Raw genomic sequence first — 21,998 nt, 5'->3', positions numbered from 1 at the left:
ACGAATATTTGTGTTTCTCTATAGTTTGTATTGTGCAAAATTTCTCCGAAACATTCAACAATGAACAAAATAATGAAATGAATAAATGATTATTCTAAAAGAAAACAATTGTTCAGGACTTTCGATAACTTCAGTATTGCCAAATTAAATTTTCCTCTAAGAACGTCACGGATTTCCATTCAGTTTGCCTATTACGCAACCCCTTCTGTATACTAATCCTAGTGGCAATTTCTGTCAATTTTTATATTGACTTTTGACAATTCAGTCAACAGCTTATTTCATTTTGTTTTAGATTTATTGGTTAGACAAATATTATTTAATTGATCGTAGTTTCTTTTGTTTTTGTATCCTGTTTTAGAATTCATAATAAATACAAAGTGGAATAATTATTGTCAAATTTGTTTGGAAATGGTATATATTTTTCATTTTATCTATTCTAGATAAAAATATTATTTCAGTTGTTCAAGTTTGAAACATTTTTAGGCTCTGAATCAAGATAAGAGACTTGCTTTGTCAGAAGAACTTGAGAAAAAGAAATATACTGATACTTTGGAAAATATTCGTGCACACATTGAAAGCAAACACCAGTATCGTAATCTCAACAGATATCTCAACATCCAGAGACAAGAACATGAAGAAGATATGCTATTTCAAAAAGCTAGAGCAGATGCAGCATTCAAGGAAAGGCAGATGGTTCAGGATAATGATTTAGCGCGGGAGTTGGATATGATCAAAAGAGATGAAATAAAAAAATTGAAATTGAGGTACTATTGATGAATTCATTAAGGCTATCGCAGCCGAGATTTTCAGTGTTCCTATCTTCATTTGGGATTGAAGGCCTTCGTACTTTGGAACTGCATCCTAACGTTTCGCCAGCACGAGTGGCTGGTTTCTTCAAAGGTGTATTCATCTTGTTTCATTGATAACTGTCATCGGTGAATCATCAAGATGAATAAACCTCTGAAGAAGCCAGCTACTCGTGCTGGCAAAACATTAGGATGCAGTTCCAAACTACGAGGGCCTTCAAACCCAAGCGAAGATAGTAATACTCAGGTACTATTGTCCCTATATGCTTTTAGTGGATAGTTTATTAATATCTCCCTTCCTGTGGTATCAGTGTTCTAGTCGGTTTGAAAGTTACTTATCTCCCAAAAGAAAAAAAATGTGGCTGTGAAATCAGACCTTTATTGTGTCAACATTAATAACATGAATTTAACCTCATATAACAGTATATCATCAATATATCAGTACTTCTGGCACATATAGGATTTTGACTTGCCAGTACTTCTGGCACTCCTATTTACTGATTTTTTTTATTTTAGCCTTTCACTAGGCAGAGCCATGATAAGGCATTGTATTTCTTGAAAAAAAATGAGCTATTCAAAATTATGAAGTCTGAAAGGTAGAATCAACTATAATATATTCCAATCCGAGGTTCAGAAAATGCACAAAAAGCACACATATGTAATTTTTTACCAGGTCGCGAGGAGAACAAAATATTTCAATGTAGTTTCAATGTATTCAAACAGAGAATTTTAGAAATATAAATTCTCAATACCAATGGAAATTGGATGATGAAAAAAAAAATTAAAATTAAGAAGTTTGTCAGGACTTTGCTATGTTTACATAAGTTGTAAATGCCACTAAGAGCAGTACATTGTCTTTGAACAGTTTTAAAGTTTCTATGACGTGTCCCGAAGAATATAACGAACATCTATGAAGGGGCCTTTTCAAATTAGTATATGGGACAATATAATAACCTTATAAGGCTGGAGTATTTTCAGGGGACTTTGAATAAATGAAGAAAATAAGTTGATCCCTCTTGGTTTTATTGTAGGATAAATGAAAATTAAAATTTGGGCTGCACGATATTGATTTTTTCTCATGTTGAACAATTTTAATGGTATTACAAATATGCAAAAATCATGAAATGTTTTAGTAAATCATAAGTCAATGTTTGTACAGGCAACAACTGAGGGAAAATTCTCATGAACTTAGAGATCTAGAAAGAAAACTAAAGGCAGCATATATCAATAAAGAACTTGCAGCCCAAATAGCACAAAAAGAAGCTGAAAGGGAAAACGAGAAGGTTGAACCTAACTATGGCTTTCATGACTCTTAATTAAAACTCATAATTGTTTTCAGATTCAAGAAAATAGAACCCAGGAAATACTCAAAATGGCTTGGGTAGAGGAATCGGAATACAAAAAAAAACTGGCCCAAGAGGATATGATTAAAAAACAACAATATAAACAAGAACTCCAAGACCAGATGATACTGAGAGAAAAATCTAAACGTCATTTGTATGAAGAATTTTTGAGAGAGAAGAAACTAATAGATGATGTTATACAAAGGATACATGATGAAGATGAAAGAGAGGCCTCTGAAAAAATGTGCAAGATGAAGAGGACACGAGAAGAGATGGATGCGTTCAAGGAAGCTCAAGAAGTATGGAAAAAGAGAAAAAGGATTGAAATTGAAGAAGAAAATAGGAGGATTGAAGAGTATCTCCTATCTAAAGCAGAAGGGATTAAAGCCAGGTAAAAAAATATTGGTTTTAATTTCTTTGAATGCAAATGTATTCTTTTAAAAATTGGGTAATTTGTAGAATTACTTTTTTTCAGCATGATATTGTATGAAATTCCCTGTGCAATCTTACAACCAATCATTGTAATGTTGTACAGGGAAAGGATTGACTATGTTTTAATGTGCAATCGTTAAAAAAATATGTTTTTCACTTTCTCAATAAATGGAGAGAGTAGGTATGACAGGACAAAGATTTCAGCTAGACGTGTAAGGTTTTGTCTGATATTTCAATTAATATATATTCCAAAAATAACCACTTTTTACCCGCTACTGAACAGAATTTTCAGCAGTGGTTAGCTGAAAAATATATTATTATTGGTCACTTTTGAAACAAAATGGTCGTGTCAATTGTCAAGTACGTCATTTGATAAATTTATAGCTAAATAATTTTCGAAGTGGAAACTAGAAACACCTGTCTGTCTTTCACATCAGTTTCACTGCAAAGCCCTTTGTAAATATGTTAGTTGTCACCTAGTAAACATTAGATTCTGACTGAAGCCATATATGGCGTTTGGCTCCTCAAAGTGATTGACATTAATTATGGCTAATGAGCCAGTATCTAAGGTATCCCAACCATCTTTGATTTTCTTTGAGCAATGGTCTGTTATCTTTGTTGTTCATCATAATAAGTCATTTGTTAAACATATCTTTTCTATATAATATATAATACATATAGATGTATTATAAGAATAAAACATCATTTGAATTGCTACATGTACACTACACTGTATGTGATATTAGTGAATAAATCTATCATTTTTTATTCTAGTAGAAACTCTGTACAAATGAAGTCAAAATTTATTTCGTTTTTATTTGCCTGACAATAAAGATTAATTTAAAAAAATCAATTTGAATATGTTTCAATGAACCACCTTATTTATTTCAACTAATATTCTGATGATTTTTCAGGCAGGAAGAGCAAGCAAAGCAGGAAGCGTTGAAAGCTCATCTATCAGATGTTATTGCCAAGCAACTGTACGAGGAATCGGTAATTAAAATTTCAACTATTCTATAATTTTCCAGGGTTCGTTGTGAACGATATCATGAATGCGTGTATTGCATTTCTTGAAGGTAGACATTGTCCGAAAGCTTCTAAAAGCATAGGCTGTTTCAAGACACTTTGTCTATAATCATTGAATGAAATTTTGCCGTCTCTATCTAAGTCCATTTTTTTGGTGATTACTTCAATCATATCCTGAAAAAATAAAGAGTATTCCATAGGTATATCGAGGAAATATATTATCAGATGTTATCAAGAGTTGGTGGTTTAATTCTACAGTAGATTGCTATCAGAAATTAAGTTTTGATAGAAAGTCTTCAAAAATATTATCAAATTAAAATCTTTTTGTCGTATAAAAAAAAACAGTGGTAATGACTTTGAATTTTGATCCAAATAACATTTATAATCAGGTTGCATATTGCAAAAGTCACAATCTCTTCAATAGATACAACCTTGGCAGCCCATGTCGTCAAAATAATAGAGAACCCCATAATATCACTATCAATCCAGTCATATTAGCGAATTTACAATAAACATCTAATTTCCAATTCTTAGTTGTTGGATAGAATAAATGTCTGCTAGAAAGTCACTATCCACATATTACAAACAAAACATAGTAAGACTTTCTTTGGTTTTAATTTTTTCATTTCAAACTGAAACATTCAGAATTATATTTAGAAAGAACAAATCCACCTAAATTACTCATAGTTTTCTCTTTCGTATGGAAGTCATGAGTTATTCAAATATATATCATTCTATGTACATTTTTACAAGTATAATTGAAATATATTACTAATGAAATTTCACTCAAACAGGAATCTTCTCGGCAAACATTCGTTTTTGAATTCTCATCAAACTTTTCGCAGATTTATTTTATTTTACGTGGGGGTCTTGAGTTGAAATACCTGACTTGAGTTCTATGTTGTGACCTACCTCTTCAAAACCCTTAGAATGGGATTAATACCTAAATTGAGATCTGTTCAAATCTTAGAAAACACACTAGATAGCGATAGGAAACAAAACCTGAGAATGCATAATATATGTTCTAAGGAAATATTATTATTAACTTTTATTAATCCCAAGAAATATACGATGTTCATAGAGGAATGATAACAAAAAATTGAAATAGTATGTGGAGTTCTGAGATATTTATTATTGTTGCTATATATTAATGTATGAGTTGAAATGTGAAGAAAATGATGGTGATAGCACCCCTATTTATATAACTTTCTCAGATCCAGATCTCTTATGCAATTTCTGAAAATTACCCTAAATGAAAATCAGTGTAAATACATTCAAATTGTCAATGAAAAAATATAATTTCATTAAACACAATCGCCATATCATTCAATGAAAACGATATCTTTAAAAATAAACTCAAATGAACAAATTAATCTGAAAGTTCTTCATAAATTTTATTAAATTTCTGAAGGTTCAGCTCATCTGAAATATACCAAAACTCATTTCCCTGTGGTATAATGAGAGAAGTACTTTGCAGTTCTGATATTTCCCAATTGACATAAAGCAGACCTCTAACTGAAATATTGGGTAAAACTTCTGATTTCATATTCTAAATTTAAAGTTCAATTCATTCATAACAGAAATCGAGAAATCATTACCTTAATTGATTCTTCTGCATCTTCGTCACCAGTTGAACTCACCAGGGAATTCCTCAGTAAATAAAATATTGTATCTCTTCCTAAAATTCCTTCACCCATGATGTCGTAGACCTTAAAAACATTGAGTTTTATTCAATGAAGACAGATTTTGGCCTCCAAAACGTAAGAGATAAGTATTATTTCTTAATAATTTTTTTGATAGACAAAATTGTTAAATACGACAAGTTACTGATAAATAGAAGATTTTTCTTTGTAAAAAATACTTTGATTTTTACGCAGTAACTTATCGGGGTAAACTAAAAAGTTTGCCCTTCTACACTTGTATACAGTTCTCCATTACAATTTTTATATTTTTTCAGATTGTGGAAGGTAACAATTACCCAAAAAAGGTCGATATAAAAATTGAGTTTTAGTTTGTACTTTTGCTCCACATTTCTGAAATTGAAGTAGGTCAAAAGTAAGGGGAAAGACTATACTAGAAGTTCCTCAAAATATTAAAATTAGTGTTGATGAGTTACTAGGAAGTAGTGTTTTCACCTAAAACTTTAGCCCACATTGACTGTAAAAGCATGGTTTAGTAAGTAAAATGTGTATATAAAATCAATTATAATAGCTCTTATGGTGTTAAATGGGCAGAAATGTAACCCACCCAACCTTGTGTATTATGGTCCCGTGAAATACCTACATACTAGTTAATCTAATCTTGATTTTAGTTTTTCGTTTAATATCCCTTATATAAGTATACTTTCAAGGATGTCACGTTTTTTATATATAACCACTCACAGAAAAACAAAATTCAATTTTTTCTTCTAGTGACCCTCTCAGAAATAGACTCAAGGTTGTTGCCCAAGTTTCCATTGAAACATATGAACTCGGTCCTTTATCAATGGCTAAAAATATTCTGTCCATTAGATTATCATCTGTCATATCGAATCCACAGTGTAAAACATCTCGAAATTGAGTCTTGGTTACTCCAGGCTGTTTGATTTCTCCTTCTTTCTGCAGTTTGTAATAAATTATTAATAGACACTCTAGTTCAATGGTGGTGAAGTGTAGTTTTTTGGATAATTTGTGGATTAGATGTTGATATTTTTTCTTGAATCTTGTTTCTTCCATAGAATCCATCGACATATCTAAGCTTACACCCATTGAAGCATCATTTCTAACCGACTTCTTTTTTTTGACCACCATTATTCAATGATTGAAAATACAATAATGTAAATCAGTATTATGAACTTTCAACTAAATTAATCATTTGACTTTTATGTTGACAAATACTTTAAAACATGTTATGTGATATCAATTGTTGATTGAAATTTTCAATAGTCGTCTAGACCGCAGCAAAATATTCAAATACTGGTGATGAACTGGGTGTTATTCCTATACATAAAAAGTAAGATGATTTCTCTGTATATCGAAAAAAAAAAGATTTTTATGTTAACGTAAAATGCCCTGAAAGATTTAATTAAATTACTAACATCATCAACAATGATATCAGTTAGATTTGAAACCTTTGATGTGACTTTTGTTGATTCATCTATGATCATCCCTAGTCATTAAGATTCGTAAAATTGTTTTGCAGATTGTATTCACTGCTCATATCAGTCTAATTATCTATCTATTCATCATAGGTTGAAAACATGCAGCCATAATTAAATTAACACTAAATCAACTTCAATTTTACTCTAAGAATAATTCTAATCCCGTCAAAACATCACTGCAAGGAGAAATATAGATGTAAAATTTTTTGGTTTAATGCTAGATGAGTAGCACCGTTGATGGAGTCGTGTTGACAACTGAACTCTAAGTTCTCAATTTCTCTTTTCAGTATTCAGCAACTAAGGCAAAGAACTAATATTAACACTCTGAGAACCGCATATTTCTCTATATTCCAAAGTGATCTCTACTGTTGAATATTACCCTGGGGTAACTCATAAGCTGCACAAGTTATTTCCGTCTGCAAGAAAAGGCTATAAGAATTTTTTTAAATGCTACATATAGAGATAACTGCAAAGCACTGTTCACCATAACTTTTCATTTTGAATACTCTACTTGAGATCCATAAGAATTGGCCAAATCTAGCTACACAATCTGATATTCATCTACATAACTGGGAAGCAGCACATAATAGAATGCCCAGATAAAGACTAACCAAATCTTTGAATAACTCACTGATCTGTAACTATTTTATAATACAAAATTAATCAACTGAAAAATTCTCATCTTTGTTCGTTTCTGATCATTCGTTTTTATTTAGTCTGGCAACATTACTTGACATTAAGCTGCTAACGCGATGAATCCCCGGTCAGAGACCTCGGGACTTTGCTTTACTAGAAAGCCAATCAAAGTATTGCGTGCAGACGCATGCTTCATGTTCCTGTATTATAATTTCTAAAAAGATTTGATGTGGGAATAAATATAAGTGTTACATTGGTTTGAAAGGAAAACACTGATCAAAACAAAAATTAGATATTTTCAAGAGAATGTACAATGATATTTTTACTTTGACTTGATGCTATAACCAGAACAGTCTGCAAAGGACCAACTCCTCGGCAACTTGAAGCAGATGTGACGTGTTTGTGAGTAAATAGCTGCAGTGTCTGTAACTTTCACTGGGATTTTAATACGGCGACCTAGACATAATGTTTTTTATTTCTTTTGTGTCACTTTTTTATCAAATCAAATCAAATATACTTTATTGTCAGAAGAAATTACATCTTATAAACAAAGTCTAAAAATACAAAAGTTAAAATACAGGGTGTCCCTGGACTTCCTCTTTTCCTCTCGGGAATGTATAGATGGGGTCAAAATATCACCAGTACTTCATATAACTTTTTTTCCTAAAAGTCTTCGTAACCAAGTTACGGGCCCTCGAAGTTACAAAATGAAAAATGTTTTTCTTTGATAACTTTTCAAGTGAATATTCAAAATCATCCAAATTTTGGTAATTGACTAAACAAATGAATTCCGTCGATGAGCTTTCATGCAGGAGTCAGTTGTTTTGCTACAAAGTCAGGAACGGACTACACTCGATGGTCCACACCCCAAAACTTTGAAATGACAAATATTTTTCAACAAAATAAGGTTACTTGGACAATTTTATGAATAAAAGTACTCGTGTGGAAAGTCGATCGGAGCAACGAGTCTTGATAAAAATGTAGTTTCACTTGACGACATCAAACCCGCTTGGCATATTCCAGCACGACTGGAATATGCCAATTGGTTCATGGATAGGCAAAGAGAGGATATGACTTTTATTAATCGAGTTTTATTCACTGGTGAAGCAGGTTTCAGTAGAGATGGAGTTATCAACTCTCATAATCTCCATATATGGGCCGAAGAAAATCCCCATGGGATATTGCAAACCAAACACCAACGGAAATTCAACGTGAAAGTTTATGATGGTATCATAGGAAACCATCTTATAGGACCATTCGTTCTACAGGACCGATTGAATGGAGAACGTTATTTGGAGTTCATTCAGAACGATTTGAATGGACTTTTGGAACATGTTCCATTGCAAACCCAAAGAGATATGTGGTTTATGCATGATGGCGCTCCTCCTCATTTTAGTTTGATTGTGCGTGACCATCTGAACCATATTTTCCACAATAGATGGATTGGTAGAGGTGGGCCATATTCATGGCCATCGCGGTCTCCGGATTTAAATCCATTGGATTTCTTTCTGTGGGGCATCTAAAAAGCCTTGTTTACGCTACACCTATTCACACAAGAGATGCATTGTTGAATAGAATAACTTTATATTGTGAAGCCATACGAAACGACCCTGGAATGCTATTTCAAGTACAGAGAGGGTGTCTTCGCAGACTAAGAAAATGTATAGAGAGAGAAGGTGGTCATATCGAGCAGTTTCTGTAGCGGATTTTTCAATTCTGTTTGCTCTTGAGGCTCTTGAGTTTCGTTAGTTAAACGTGTTTGCATTATAAAAATTCGTTATGAACATTTCACCTATCATTTCCATTTTCCTTAAAAACTAATATTTTCGAATAATGGTAGACATCTCAGGATAAATGTTGTTGAATTAACGTTATCATTATTATTTCTGCTTTGATAATTATTCATTTCAAATAATGGTGGACGAGCGGGTTTGATGTCGTCGAGTGAAACTACATTTTTATCAAGACTCGTTGCTCCTATCGACTTTCCACACGAGTACTTTTATTCATAAAATTGTCCAAGTACTTAACCTTAATTTGTTGAAAAATATTGAAAAATATCTGTCATTTCAAAGTTTTGGGGTGTGGACCATCGGGGGTAGTCCGTTCCTGACTTTGTAGCAAAACAACTGACTCCTGCATGAAAGCTCATCGAAGGAATTCATTTGTTTAGTCAATTACCAAAATTTGGATGATTTCGAATATTCACTTGAAAAGTTATCAAAGAAAAACATTTTTCATTTTGTAGCTTCGAGGGCCCGTTACTTGGTAACGAAGGATTTTAGGAAAAAAAGTTATATGAAGTACTGGTGATAATTTGACCCCATCTATACATTCCCGAGAGGAAAAGAGGAAGCAAGAAAATATTAGTTCTTGAGTGTAACAGGAGACGAAAGTATCGTCAAATTACTCCTGAACTGAGTAATATACCCCATCAACCAGAAGCATTTTGACCTCTTTTCTGAATTTATTGTAACTATTCATTTCTTTTATTTCAACTGGAAGGTGATTGAACAGTTTGATGCCATTGAAAATAATTGAGCCCCCAACTAACCAGCTTGTGAGAATAGGTCGTTCAATATTGCTAATACGACTTCGGGTATTATGAGGAGTGTGGCTCACACGAGACAAAAAGAGATTGTTTCCAAAATGTATATGGAGGCTACTGTCAAAATACCATGAGCTTTGAAAAGAGGTTTGCATGTATCCCGGGACGCAGCTTTGCATATGTAACAGACTGCCGTTTCTTGAAAAACAAAAAAAATTTGAAATAAGTCTCTGGGGCAGACTCCTTATAAGTCAATTCCGTATCTAATATGGGAATCTATGAGAGCAAAACAGCCTGAGGCAATCTTCTTGCTTAAATTTATTGTATGGTCCTTAAACTTCAAGAAGTATGTGTACTCTTGCAAAGGTTGCTTCTCAAAAACTTGGAACACTGTTCTGAACCAGAAAACTGTACACACCTCAGCAACTTTTGATGCTTCAAAAAGCTCAGATCAGACCTTCTTTGGAGTATTGTTCTCATATATGGAGCTCTGCCCCCAAAAATACCCAGAAAAAAGCCATCCGCCTGATTGGAGATGGGAACATCACATGCAACCCTATGTCCCTATTTAAGAACTCTTTCATCTGGAGAACTGCGTTGTACACCTCGAACTTTACTGTTTAAGAACTCTTTCATCTGGAGAACTGCCATTATGTAGAATAAACTTCCTGAGAACGTTTTTCCAAATGGATTTAATCTCCAACGATTCAAATCCAATATAAATCGCTACTTTCGCACATGCACCGCTCTGGGAGCACCTTGAGAAATTTCCTGTAGTGCTTGTATTATGTCCTTTAAAAAAAAATAGTTCGTTGCCGAGGAAGGTCTCCGGTAAGGTGCTGCGAATAGTAAGAATGCTGGTTTTATTGATGTTGGAGAATAACTTATTACAGTCATGCCATTCTTTTATTTTTTTTTTATGTCGTCAGAGATGATCTCATGCAGATCGTCACAATTCTGTTGAGCAAAGAGAATGATTGAATTATTCTTAGTATGTTTTTATTTTCAATTTATATGTTACATGTCCCTACTATGTGGGAATAATAAATTAATTCATATCTATGAGACATAAGTCATTTATATAGATGAGAAAAAGAATTGGGCTAAGGATCGAGCCTTGAAGCACTCCACAATTGATGGACTGTTCAGAAGAGCAATCCAATGTTTTTACTATTTGTTTGCGGCCTGGTAAGTATGACTGGAACCACTGAAGGGTGATGCCTCTGAAACCGCACTTCTGCAATTTATTTAGAAGTATCTCAGTTGACAGAGTCGAATGCCTTCGATAGGCCACAGAAAATTGCAACCAGTGATTTTTTAGCAATAAATTGGAATAAACCGTTTCTAGTAGAGAGAACATTGCATCATTAGTACCCTTTTTTTCTTGGAATCCGAATTGGTGAGGAGTAAGAATGTTATTGCCATTACATAAGGAATAAATTCTTATTTTGACCAGTTTTTCTATGATTTTTGCGAGGGCAGGAATAAGTGCTATAGGCCTTTAGTTGGAGGGATGATTTCTGATAGTTCATCTTGGAGTGTAGCAGTCTGACCTGCTGATTTCCCTACTTGTTCATTAAGTTCTTTAATTTTTTGTTCTGATTCAACAATTATTTTATTTAGGTTCACAACTTGGGAATTGGGGTCTTTGATTTTTTTTTCACAATCCTTCTCTGCAGTCAAAACTTCATTTTAATTTTCAATTTTGTTTCATTTTAGTTACATAAGTAAACATTTTTCTGAGGGTTTTTTAATAAATGAAAAACTGTTTGCTATCAAGTTTTTTTTTGTTTTATAAACCCTTCTTCTTGCACTATCAGAGGGCCTCGCGAAATGTAGCAACCTTGCCCACATTAAATTTAGGTCTTTCGCCGCCACTGTCTGTAAACATTTATGCCACTGTCATTGGTTCAGTAACTGAGGTGGTCCATTTTGGATAGTTCTCTTGATTACATGAAAAGTAAAAGTATATAATAATTACATAAAGTATTTCCAAAGGGGTAGGTGACCAGGTGTATTTCTTATTGAAATGTGATCATATTTTTTTCACACTATTATTGGACTTCCCAGTTTAACTCATTTCTAATTTATTCTACAGATGAAACAAAAAGAAAGAGATGATATAATACAGGACTTGCTAGAAGAAGAACAAAAAGAGGCCCTAGAAAAAAGACATAGGGAGGAGATTGAGAAACAAATCAGAAAAAGGATTGAGATAAGGGAGTCGCTGGATCAACAAATGTTGGATAAACAAAGGATATTGCGGCAAGAAGCTGATGATGATCGAAAATTCAAGGAACAGGTGAGATTAGAAATTAAATGAATTTGTACTGCAAGAACTATAGATGAATTTATGAGTTGGCAATTCCTTCAATCCGAATATAAAAACATCATTTGCAATTATAAAGAAGTATAATTTTTATCAGGCAACTACTTTTTTGCTAGTCTCAGAATGCTCAAAAATTTTCTTGTCAAATTTTCACAATTCATTGTCAATGTCCAAGCATTTATGCAAAGACATCAAAACCTAGAGTTATTATGATTATGTTAACCTTTGGTGACACAATGTGCTATTCCCTTTTGGTATTTGTGACATTCTAAAATCCTATAATCAATATTAAAATAACGTTCAGTTGGCTTCATCATCCCGAACTATAATATTAATTATTTCATTTTTTTTTTTTTAATTGGCGAGATTCATTTTCCTTCATTATAGAAATGGCAATAAACTCTGAACTTCATGGGTATTATTATTTCACATTACAATGAATCTGTTCCTAAAAGTTGATAAAAATAGTAAGTAATTTTTTTGGAAAACCTAATGAAGCACTGAATAATTAATATTTATGATTATTTCAGATTTTATGGTTTATGAGTTTCTAATCAATATTACCTAGCCAAGAAACAGATTCCACCCTATTTTCAATTATGAAAGGGCATATAGCAGGATCACTTTAATGAAATGAATGAAAACACTTAAATCTAATTACCACTAATCAATTTTATTTATAAGACTGGTTTCAGGTTTAACCCCATAATTAAGTATAAAACTAAAATATTAAATTTGGAAAACTTGGTTATATCGGGAGTTTTTAGGTAAGAAAGGATAGGTAGTTAAACGAACCAGGGTGCCAATTTTAAAATTCAAGATTATAGGGGTTGTTGAACTTATAAATTCAAGAGTGGAGACCTACATAAATCGAGTTGCACGTTTAGGGGTATATATTTCTGATTTTAATTGATTTGTTAATTTCCATGGCTTCCAGCAAATTCATTTTTTCCTTTTATTACATATGTGTAGAATCTTGAGGTTATTTTACTTATTTTGTGTTTTGATTCATAAAGATGTTCATGCGTTGTAGATTTTTGCCGAACAGACGTGTTTACGGAGCCTTACGTCAAAATTTCTTCCGGTTTGGCCTGTATATACTGCAAAGCATTCGTCACACTTCATTCTATATATACCTGATTTTTTCATTCTATCTCTATCTAGGCAGAACTCTGTTCAATGCAAAACCCAACCGAGATAAAATGAAAAAATCAAGTATATATAGAATAGAGTGTGGCGAATGTTCCGTAGTATATACAGTCCAAACCGGTAAAAATTTTGATGCAAGGCTATGTGAACACGTCTGTGTGGACAAAAAATCTATGTATGAACATCTTCAAAAATCAAAACACAAAATAAGTAAAGATAACCTCAAAATCCTACACATATATAATGAAGGGAAAAAATGAATTTGTTGGAAGCCATGGAAATTAATAAATCAATTAAAAACCAGAAATATATACCCCTAAACGAGCAACTCGATTTATGTAGGTCTCCACTCTTGAATTTATAAGTTTAACAATCCCTATAATCTTCAGTGTTGAATTTGAAAGTTGACATCCTGGTTCGTTTAACTACAAGTTCTTTCTTATCTAAAAACTCCTGACATAACTGAGTTCTTCAAATTTCACATTTTAGTTTTATACTTGATAAGGGGGTTAAACCCGAAACCGGTCGTATAAATAAAATTGACTAGTGGTAATTAGACAAAAGTGTTTTTATTCGTTTCATTAAAGTGATTATGAATTAACACAAAATAAACAAGTCATCAATCACACATATCATATATCATGAGTTTTTTTCTTGATATTTAAAAACATACAATTTTATTAAATTTGTTACAATACATTATAAATGTTATTTGAGTAAATCTATTAAAAATGACAAAATCCAGAACTGAAAACTCCAATTGGACAACAAATCATAACTACCTCAAAATTCCGTTTTAGTGCCTTTTGTTCCTTGAAAAAACGTATGTCAAGAGATTTTGGTAAAATGGTTAATACAAGGGATTCACTCTATTTGTGCCATGTGCCAGCATAGGTAAGCCAGCATTACATGCCCATTCAAGTGGACCCACTGTGGATGGAGAGTGTGTGAAGGTTATAATTGTCAGTGATTTCGTACATATTCATCTTTCTTTGTACTTCTAACATGTTGGCTTGTTGTCTGACAGGCCTACTTACAGATCTGACTATTGAAAGACCTTGCCGGTGGTCTCTGTTTGGTAAATAATGAAAAAACAAGGCACATACTTTGTGTCGGCCCTGCTACAGGCAAAGTCACGTTTTCAGAGTTTTCAGAGCTATCTGAACTGAAAGATCACTCACCATATAAATTAATCAGCTGGAAGCTGGAATTATTCGGTTGAGTTTAAATAGGTTTCAACAACAATAAACCTTGAGGGTTACAGTCACTCACTTTGGACATATCCTAACCTGTTAGATCTAATCCCATGTCTAACATGATATTAGAGAGAAAAAGAGAGAGAAATGTACTTTATTATCTTGAAGAAAATATTCTTATATACAAAGGAGTTACAATTACAAAACTAAAACTTAAATATATGAACATATCAAATGTATAAGTAGAAGTATAGGACAAAACACATTATAGAAACATAAGTAAAAATAGTTGAAATTGTTCACACAAAATTTTAACAGAAATAATTAAAAAATTCAAAAGTGAAATTGAGCTAGATTCGAAATTGTTCACTCAAAATTATCATTATAGAACTCCTCCAGACTATAATAAGATTTTTTATAAAATAAACAGCCTTTTCAAAATGAGAATAATTGTTTTTATCCCTTATATTATTAGGTAAATAATTAGATATTTTTCGTCCATTATAAATGGGTGAGTTCTTCTCAAAAGCCTCATATGTTATAGGTAATAAGTGATTTTTTTTACTGCTAGAATATTGTGAAGGGATAGTGTTAAACTTGCTAGTATGTCAATAATGATCAATATCTTTTGTGAAACAAACAACGATCTGTAAGAATTTTGTTTTTTGTAGTAACACTGTGCTCTACCTAAGACTATTATTTGCAACTCCCCAGATTTGAACATCATATCTTGAATGGTACTCTATCAATGAATAATAAACACCTCTTGCATCTAAAGACCCAAGTTCACTAGAAACCATAGCAATGCTCCCAGGAGCCAGTTGTTTTATTTCATTTTGAAACTATGATTTTCAAATTTTAGTTAACATTCACACAAACCCTAAAAAATTTGGTATTTATGCAGTTTTTAGTATTTGTGTAAAGTTCTAATAGGTTCTTCAATTCAAACCTATTTTCAAATAGTTGAAATGTAAGATTCAAAAATTCACTGTCAACCCTCATGTTATTTTCTAATGTATGTGTACTTTTTTACTTTCGTAATATAGTTGTAATTATCCGCATATATTATAAATCTACTAGAGATGTCAATATTCATTGATATATAATTAGAAAAGTGTAGAGCCCAGTGTTGATCCTTGAGGAACACCATTTTCAATGTATTTTCACTATTTGATGATGGTCAGTCAAATATGGTTACACCCATTTGTGTACAGCATATAAATATAAATATATAAACATAAATTACTATTCTTTGGAAATTAATAAAGAAAAAATAGAATTTGTAACCGAAATTAAATACCTGGGATTCATGTTAGACAATTGTTTATCTTATAATGCACACTTCAAATACATAACTAAAAAAATATCAAAGAAACTTTACTTTTTTACTCGAATCTCTTATCATTTGTCAGTTTCTTCCACGGTCACTATATATAACACAATCATTCAGCCTCATTTCAAATATTGTAGTACATTAGTACATATTAAAATGTAATCATTATACAAGCATAAAGTTTATGCTCGACGCATTACAATGGTTATCAATAAAAGAAAGGTTCTATAGATCAGCAATATTTATTTTAAGACTATTAATAATATGTTACCATCTTATTTTGATGAATTCATTATTTATCGTGATAGTACTCACAACTACGAGACAAGACATAGTTATCTTTTTCACTTGCCAAGATGCAGATTAACCAGCTCAATGAAAATGTTGTTTTATAAAGGTTTAAACCATTTTAATAAGCTGCCAAGAGACATAAAACAAAGCGAAATTATTTATATATTTAAATCTAAACTAAACAACTATATTAAAACAAACACAATTTTGTAGGAAAAGACTCAATGATGCAGAACATCAGTAGTCTTAAACCTTAACATTTATTATCATTTATCAGTATGTTTTAAATTGTTAGTATAGTCTTATCTAAGTAAGTTAACTTTGAATTTTATTTCCTTTTCTATTTTATTTCTCAATATTGTTAGGTTACAGTCATATGTATGACTCTAGTTACTAGTTATTATTGTTGGTTAAGGACATATTGTTATTGTTTACTGATTTATTATTATTATTGTATATTATTATTATTATTGTATGTATATTAGGATTTCCTAAAATAAACGTATTCATTCATTCATTCATTCTTTGGAAGACATCGTGGTGAAGCTTTGCTATCGCCAAAAATAACTGATCAACATAATCAAATGCTTTTGAAAAATCACTGAGTATTACTGCCCAAGCCTCATCACTATTGACATTTATTTACGCTTCATGTAGATACGATACAAATGCATCTGCTATCTCCCTATTTGATTTCTTCATTTCATTATTGTATCATTTCCCAAACATTCTTCCAAGAGAGCCTACAAATTCACATAACATATTATAAACCAGACTATTCAATTTTTCAAGGAGATTATATTTCACTTCTCGCTTAGGAGCTATGCTTGTGTGTCTCACACAAGCTGAAGGAAGATTTTGAATATGAACAACATGATCAATTGAATGCAGTCACTCTTGTAAAAAACCTGCTGCAGATTTTTGCTACTGCATAATTGGTTTCGAGAATTTTCACATTTAAAAGAATCCACATTACTTTCAAGATCTTACTAGCTTTTAAAATTCGTATGAATTAGAGTTATTTGAAATATACAAATTTTTTTGTCATTGAGTTTTCCATTAATGCCAGGAAATAAATGGGAAATGTTGATTTTGTTTTTATTCAATTCACTATTTTGTAATTGTGATTATAGATGTTGGAGAAATTAGCAGAGGACGAAAAATTGGAGCAACTCTCAGCCCAAAGAAAGAGGATGAGAATGCTCCAGTTGAGGAGAGACGTAGAGCAAATGATGATTGAGAGAAGACAGAAGCATGCAGAAGAACTTCAACTTCTCATAAACTTGGAAGAACAAGCTCATATGGAAATGGAAGAAAGGTAAAAAACTAAGTAGTTTATCACTGTCAACTGAGGCCATAAAATTCAGAGAATTGAGTCTTGAGCTCATTTCAATACAAAGTTTCTATCAAGGGGGCACTTGTATTACCGGGAGGTCAAACACAAAACTGGCAACATAACTGTTTGAAAAATCTCAGTTACTACTTTGGCTTTAACACAATGGAACAATGATAAAATGCTGTGGTCATTTTGACTACCCATACATTGTTTTCTGGAACAAGAAAAGACGTTAGATAAATTACGTTCGTCTTGTCATCCATTTAAAGCGAATGAGTAAAAAGTGTTACTTTTGAAGCTGATCACTTGTAACGAGAACAGACACGAATTTGTTGGAGACTCTTCTCTTTATATTAGATTGTGGTAAAATATTTCTCAGGGGTTTGGTTCGCAGAGATGCTTTATTTAATTCATTTGATGTTATTCAGTCTTGAACAGTTCTACAATCAAATTGGTTCCACAACTAAAATTAAGAAACAAACTACACACGTGCCGAATATGTAATGTACAGGAAAAAGACAATCTCACCTAAAATTAATCGGGCCAATGAAAGTATTAGCAATAATTATAGTTATTGGTCAAACCAAAAGGTTCAGTAATAATTATGAAACAAGTAATATTTGGAGGATGTATTGCTTATCTGAAGTCGAAACGTTCAATATAATGTGAAATTCTAAATATTCATACTTTAAGGTAAATATATGAATATTTTACAAAATAATGTCATAAGAAAGTAATACAACAAAAATTAAATGGCGCTCCGGGGTGACTTTATTGCAGTGTGCAGCATCACATCATCTGAAGATCTTGATCTGCCAATGTCGTCTCTTTCATAAAACAAAATGTAGGGTGTCTCCAGAGGCTCCAATAAATTTAAAACATCGCCAGAAGACTTCGTGACACGACTATCGTCAAACTTAAACCAGTCCGTTTTGTCTTTAACCAATGCGTAATAATGACCAGATGCAACGCCAGAACCACAGTGAACAATGGCTGCATGAATATTATAATAGTGGTCTGCTAAATTGAAGTGTTCATCTATTTCAAACTTTCGTAAGAGTTTGGTACATCCGTCAGAGGTTGAGACATATTTGAAGATCATCAGTCTCATTATTTCATCAGTTCGGACTTCAATTGTCTAATATAATATAAATTGTTTTGAAAACCCAGAAAACACTGAAAAGATTAACCGAAAATAACAATTTTATTAAACAAAAAACTGAAATTACAAAGACATAACATGCAAGCAACAACCAAAAAAATTAAAATTGAAATATTAATAAAAGCTGAAAATTAAAAAATTGAAAAATTCACAATGGAGAAGGAAGTCCACAATGAATTGCCTTTCTTAGACGTTTTGGTGAAAAGGACCGGCAGTAAATGGGAAACATCTGTATATCGAAAACCCACTCACACAGGACACTATCTAAACCTGAAATCCAACCACCATCAATCGACTAAAAGAGGAATCATCAAGACTCTACTAGACTGTGCTTTCGGGTTCTGTAATACAAAGGAAGGTCTCGAAAAGGAACTGGGCATCATAAAAATGACCTTCAACGGAATGGTTACTCCAGAGTGATGGTAGAACAGGCTTCAACTAGAAAACAGCAAGAGATCCACAAGGAAGGAAAGCCGCCACAACCAGTACTTGTATTTCCCTATATCAGAGGATTATCAGAAAGGATAAGAAGGATTGGGTCCAAGTATAACATCAGGACCTGCTTCAGATCTGGGAACACTATCCGTAGCAGCCTCACAAAAACCAGGCCACCAAACGCGAACTGCGTTTCCAAGAATTGCATTTACCGGAAACTCTGCGAGTGCGGAGAATCATACATCGGTGAAACTAAGAGGCCATTGAAAGTTCGCATTGCTGAGCACAAGAAACACACACAGCGAGGAGAAACTAGGAAATCCGGAATAGCAGAGCATGTTTGGACTCATCAACATAACATCAAGTGGGCTCAAGCTGAAATCATCCACAAAGAGGAACACTGGTTCAGGAGAAAATTCAAAGAAGCCGCGTATATGTTGTCCAACAATGCATTTAGTCAAGCTAGCGTAGAGATACGTAACATATGGAAACCTCTAATCAAACGAAAAACGACCAACTCTCCCAAACGGCCATCTCCCGTTAAAACCAATGAGGCGGAGAGAGGGAAGAGGGGATAGGTGAAAGCACTCGAATGACCTATAAATAGTCAGATCTCGGAGGAATAAGTCCACTTATCACCCGAAGACGATTGTGGATACTAACAATCAAAACGTTGTGAACTAACGGGGCTTGGAATCTCTTAACTTTTTATTTTTATCGTGACGTAACTTGGTTTGGAATCTTTTAATTTTACATTTTTTGTTTATGATTTTTTAATTTTCAGCTTTTATTAATATTTCAATTTTTATTTTTTTGGTTGTTGCTTGTTGTTGTTATCTGTTTGTAACTTCAGTTTTTTGTTTAATAAACTTGTTATTTTCGGTTGATCTTTTTTAAATTTTTTCAGGGATTTCAAAACAATTTATATTATATTAGACAATGGAAGTTCGAAATGACAAAATACACCACGAAACATTGTCAACAACTTTCAAACATCAGTGTCATTATTAAATTGGCTGGTACCTCAGCTATACTTGTTTTCTTATAATAGTCAGTTAGTTTGGCACAGTCTGGTTATCAGTCATATTATAAAACTCTTGTTGAAGTTCCAGAAAATCACATTTTTGCTACCTCTTGAACATTTACTACAAAGTAAACAAGTTAGGATTTTTCCAGCAAAAGATCTACAAACACAAGACGAGACAGACTGTACAGAAGATTGAGTTTCCAACCTTTCTCATCGAAATGCAGTACTTCATAGTCATGGTTGAATCCATTCATCTCTGTCAGATGGTTTGCAAATGTGGAATTACTTTCCACACATTCAAGAAACTACTCCTTTGGGAAAGGGTTCTCCCCATTTGGCCATTATAAAGTTTTGGGCATTACATTATACAAAATTATCGAAAAATATATATATATATATATATATATATATATATATATATGATGTGTTGTTTTTCCGGGTGTTCATCCGTTGTGTACTATTCGATAGTCCGTTGTGTACTATTCGAGAGGTGTAACACAGTTACACCTCTCGAAGCGAAGCAGTAACTCGTCTTGATAATGTCATCTGAGATGATGGCGAAACGTCGACTATCGAATAGTACACAACGGATGAACACCCGGAAAAACAACACATCATATTCTACCATCCGTGAAAATCTACATTGTAATACATATATATATATATATATATATATATATATATATATATATATATATATATATACAGAGATATGTATATTATTGAGTGTGTATGATATAAATCAAAAGGAGGAAATCGTGCACATGACACTCAAGAAATATATATATATATATATATATATATATATATATATATATATATATATATATATATTTTGACAAGTGGTTTCTCATTTTGAAATAAGTCTCTTTTCTTTTATAGAAACAGCATCAGGTGTCGAATCATATGAGTTTTCGATAAATTTTCCTTTGTTTAATCTTCACTGCGTTCACTTATATTGTACTTGTCAATCAAGGAATGTTTTTCAGTGACATATTTGAAGTATATTTCTCAAACTGAAATTTGAGATTTTCCATGATATTTTTTCGGTTGAAATTGACAGTTGTGAAAAAATTGTTAACATATCATTTCCATATATCCTAAACTACACGATAACAAAATCTCTGTCGTTAGAAAGGATTTATTTCCCCGACTCATGTGTTTTTATTTTTATTTACTGATCTCAATATTTATCGGTTTCTTTAGTGAAATCAATATTCTCAACTGAAATTTATTTTTTCACAGGAAACGAATAGTTGAAGAGGAACGACACCGAATGTTGAGGGAGCACGTTAAAAATCTTATTGGATACTTACCGAAAGGGATTCTAAAACCTGATGATCTACCTCATTTGGATAGTGACATAGTGGATAAAGTGTCTCCTGGTGTTTTCGCAATGAACATATAAAGTAAACTTTGCTGGCACAGTAGTTATTCAATTTGTGGTAGTAGCTTGCACCATGTGATTAATAATCAGTATTTTTCCTAACTGACAGCGTTTTCTGAGGAAAGGGAGCTTTGACAATATATCATTTGAAGAATATACAAAGGTAGTTTGCTTTCCAGTATTCAAACAAATATATTTTTAAATAAGTTGTCATGACATTTTCAAATCAAGATGTAATAATATGGTCCTCTTCTCAGGACAAGAGAAAACAAAAGAAACTGAAGGTTTCAAAGTTTCGAATATAGGAGCTTTCTAGCTCGTTTCTCCTTCATTTATTTTCTGAAATGAATTTTAACAGCGCTGTCACCAGATGCAGATTTCTCCGTATCAAATTTTGAATATCAAGGCAGGTCCGAAAAAGCT

At 32.5% G+C, this 21,998-nt stretch overlaps 2 protein-coding genes across 2 annotated transcripts; one reads left to right on the top strand and one right to left on the bottom strand.

The window, feature by feature from the left end:
- Positions 1-252: 252 nt before the first annotated feature.
- LOC111515244 (meiosis-specific nuclear structural protein 1) lies at positions 253-21,737 on the top strand. Its single transcript, XM_023171471.2, has 8 exons — positions 253-411; positions 484-764; positions 1,966-2,089; positions 2,146-2,540; positions 3,496-3,574; positions 12,029-12,232; positions 17,362-17,546; positions 21,434-21,737. The coding sequence occupies exons 1-8, from the start codon at positions 409-411 to the stop codon at positions 21,594-21,596; spliced, it is 1,434 nt and encodes a 477-aa protein (XP_023027239.2). The 5' UTR covers positions 253-408; the 3' UTR covers positions 21,597-21,737.
- Positions 3,371-6,468, bottom strand: LOC111515245 (calaxin). The gene is made up of 3 exons (XM_074169679.1): positions 5,989-6,468; positions 5,206-5,316; positions 3,371-3,781 (listed from the first exon to the last, which is right to left on the bottom strand). Exons 1-3 carry the CDS (start codon positions 6,394-6,396, stop codon positions 3,596-3,598), a joined length of 705 nt encoding a protein of 234 aa, XP_074025780.1. The 5' UTR covers positions 6,397-6,468; the 3' UTR covers positions 3,371-3,595.
- Positions 21,738-21,998: the final 261 nt, after the last annotated feature.

Source organism: Leptinotarsa decemlineata, unplaced genomic scaffold, assembly GCF_025532065.1.
Source record: "Leptinotarsa decemlineata unplaced genomic scaffold, Ldec_3_MD MMD2_P_RNA_scaffold_5, whole genome shotgun sequence".
Taxonomy (NCBI): Eukaryota; Metazoa; Arthropoda; class Insecta; order Coleoptera; family Chrysomelidae; genus Leptinotarsa; species Leptinotarsa decemlineata.
This window is presented reverse-complemented; position numbering and strand designations above follow the sequence as displayed.

Coding starts and splice junctions, on each gene's coding strand:
- LOC111515244 (XM_023171471.2), top strand. Junction 2,090..2,145: donor CTGAAAGGGAAAACGAGAAG/GTTGAACCTAAC, acceptor AATTGTTTTCAG/ATTCAAGAAAATAGAACCCA. Junction 17,547..21,433: donor CATATGGAAATGGAAGAAAG/GTAAAAAACTAA, acceptor ATTTTTTCACAG/GAAACGAATAGTTGAAGAGG.
- LOC111515245 (XM_074169679.1), bottom strand. CDS start 6,396: ATGGTGGTCAAAAAAAAGAAGTCGGTTAGAAATGATGCTTCAATGGGT. Junction 5,317..5,988: donor AAATTGAATTTTGTTTTTCT/GTGAGTGGTTAT, acceptor AATGTTTTTAAG/GTCTACGACATCATGGGTGA. Junction 3,782..5,205: donor ATGCAGAAGAATCAATTAAG/GTAATGATTTCT, acceptor TTATTTTTTCAG/GATATGATTGAAGTAATCAC.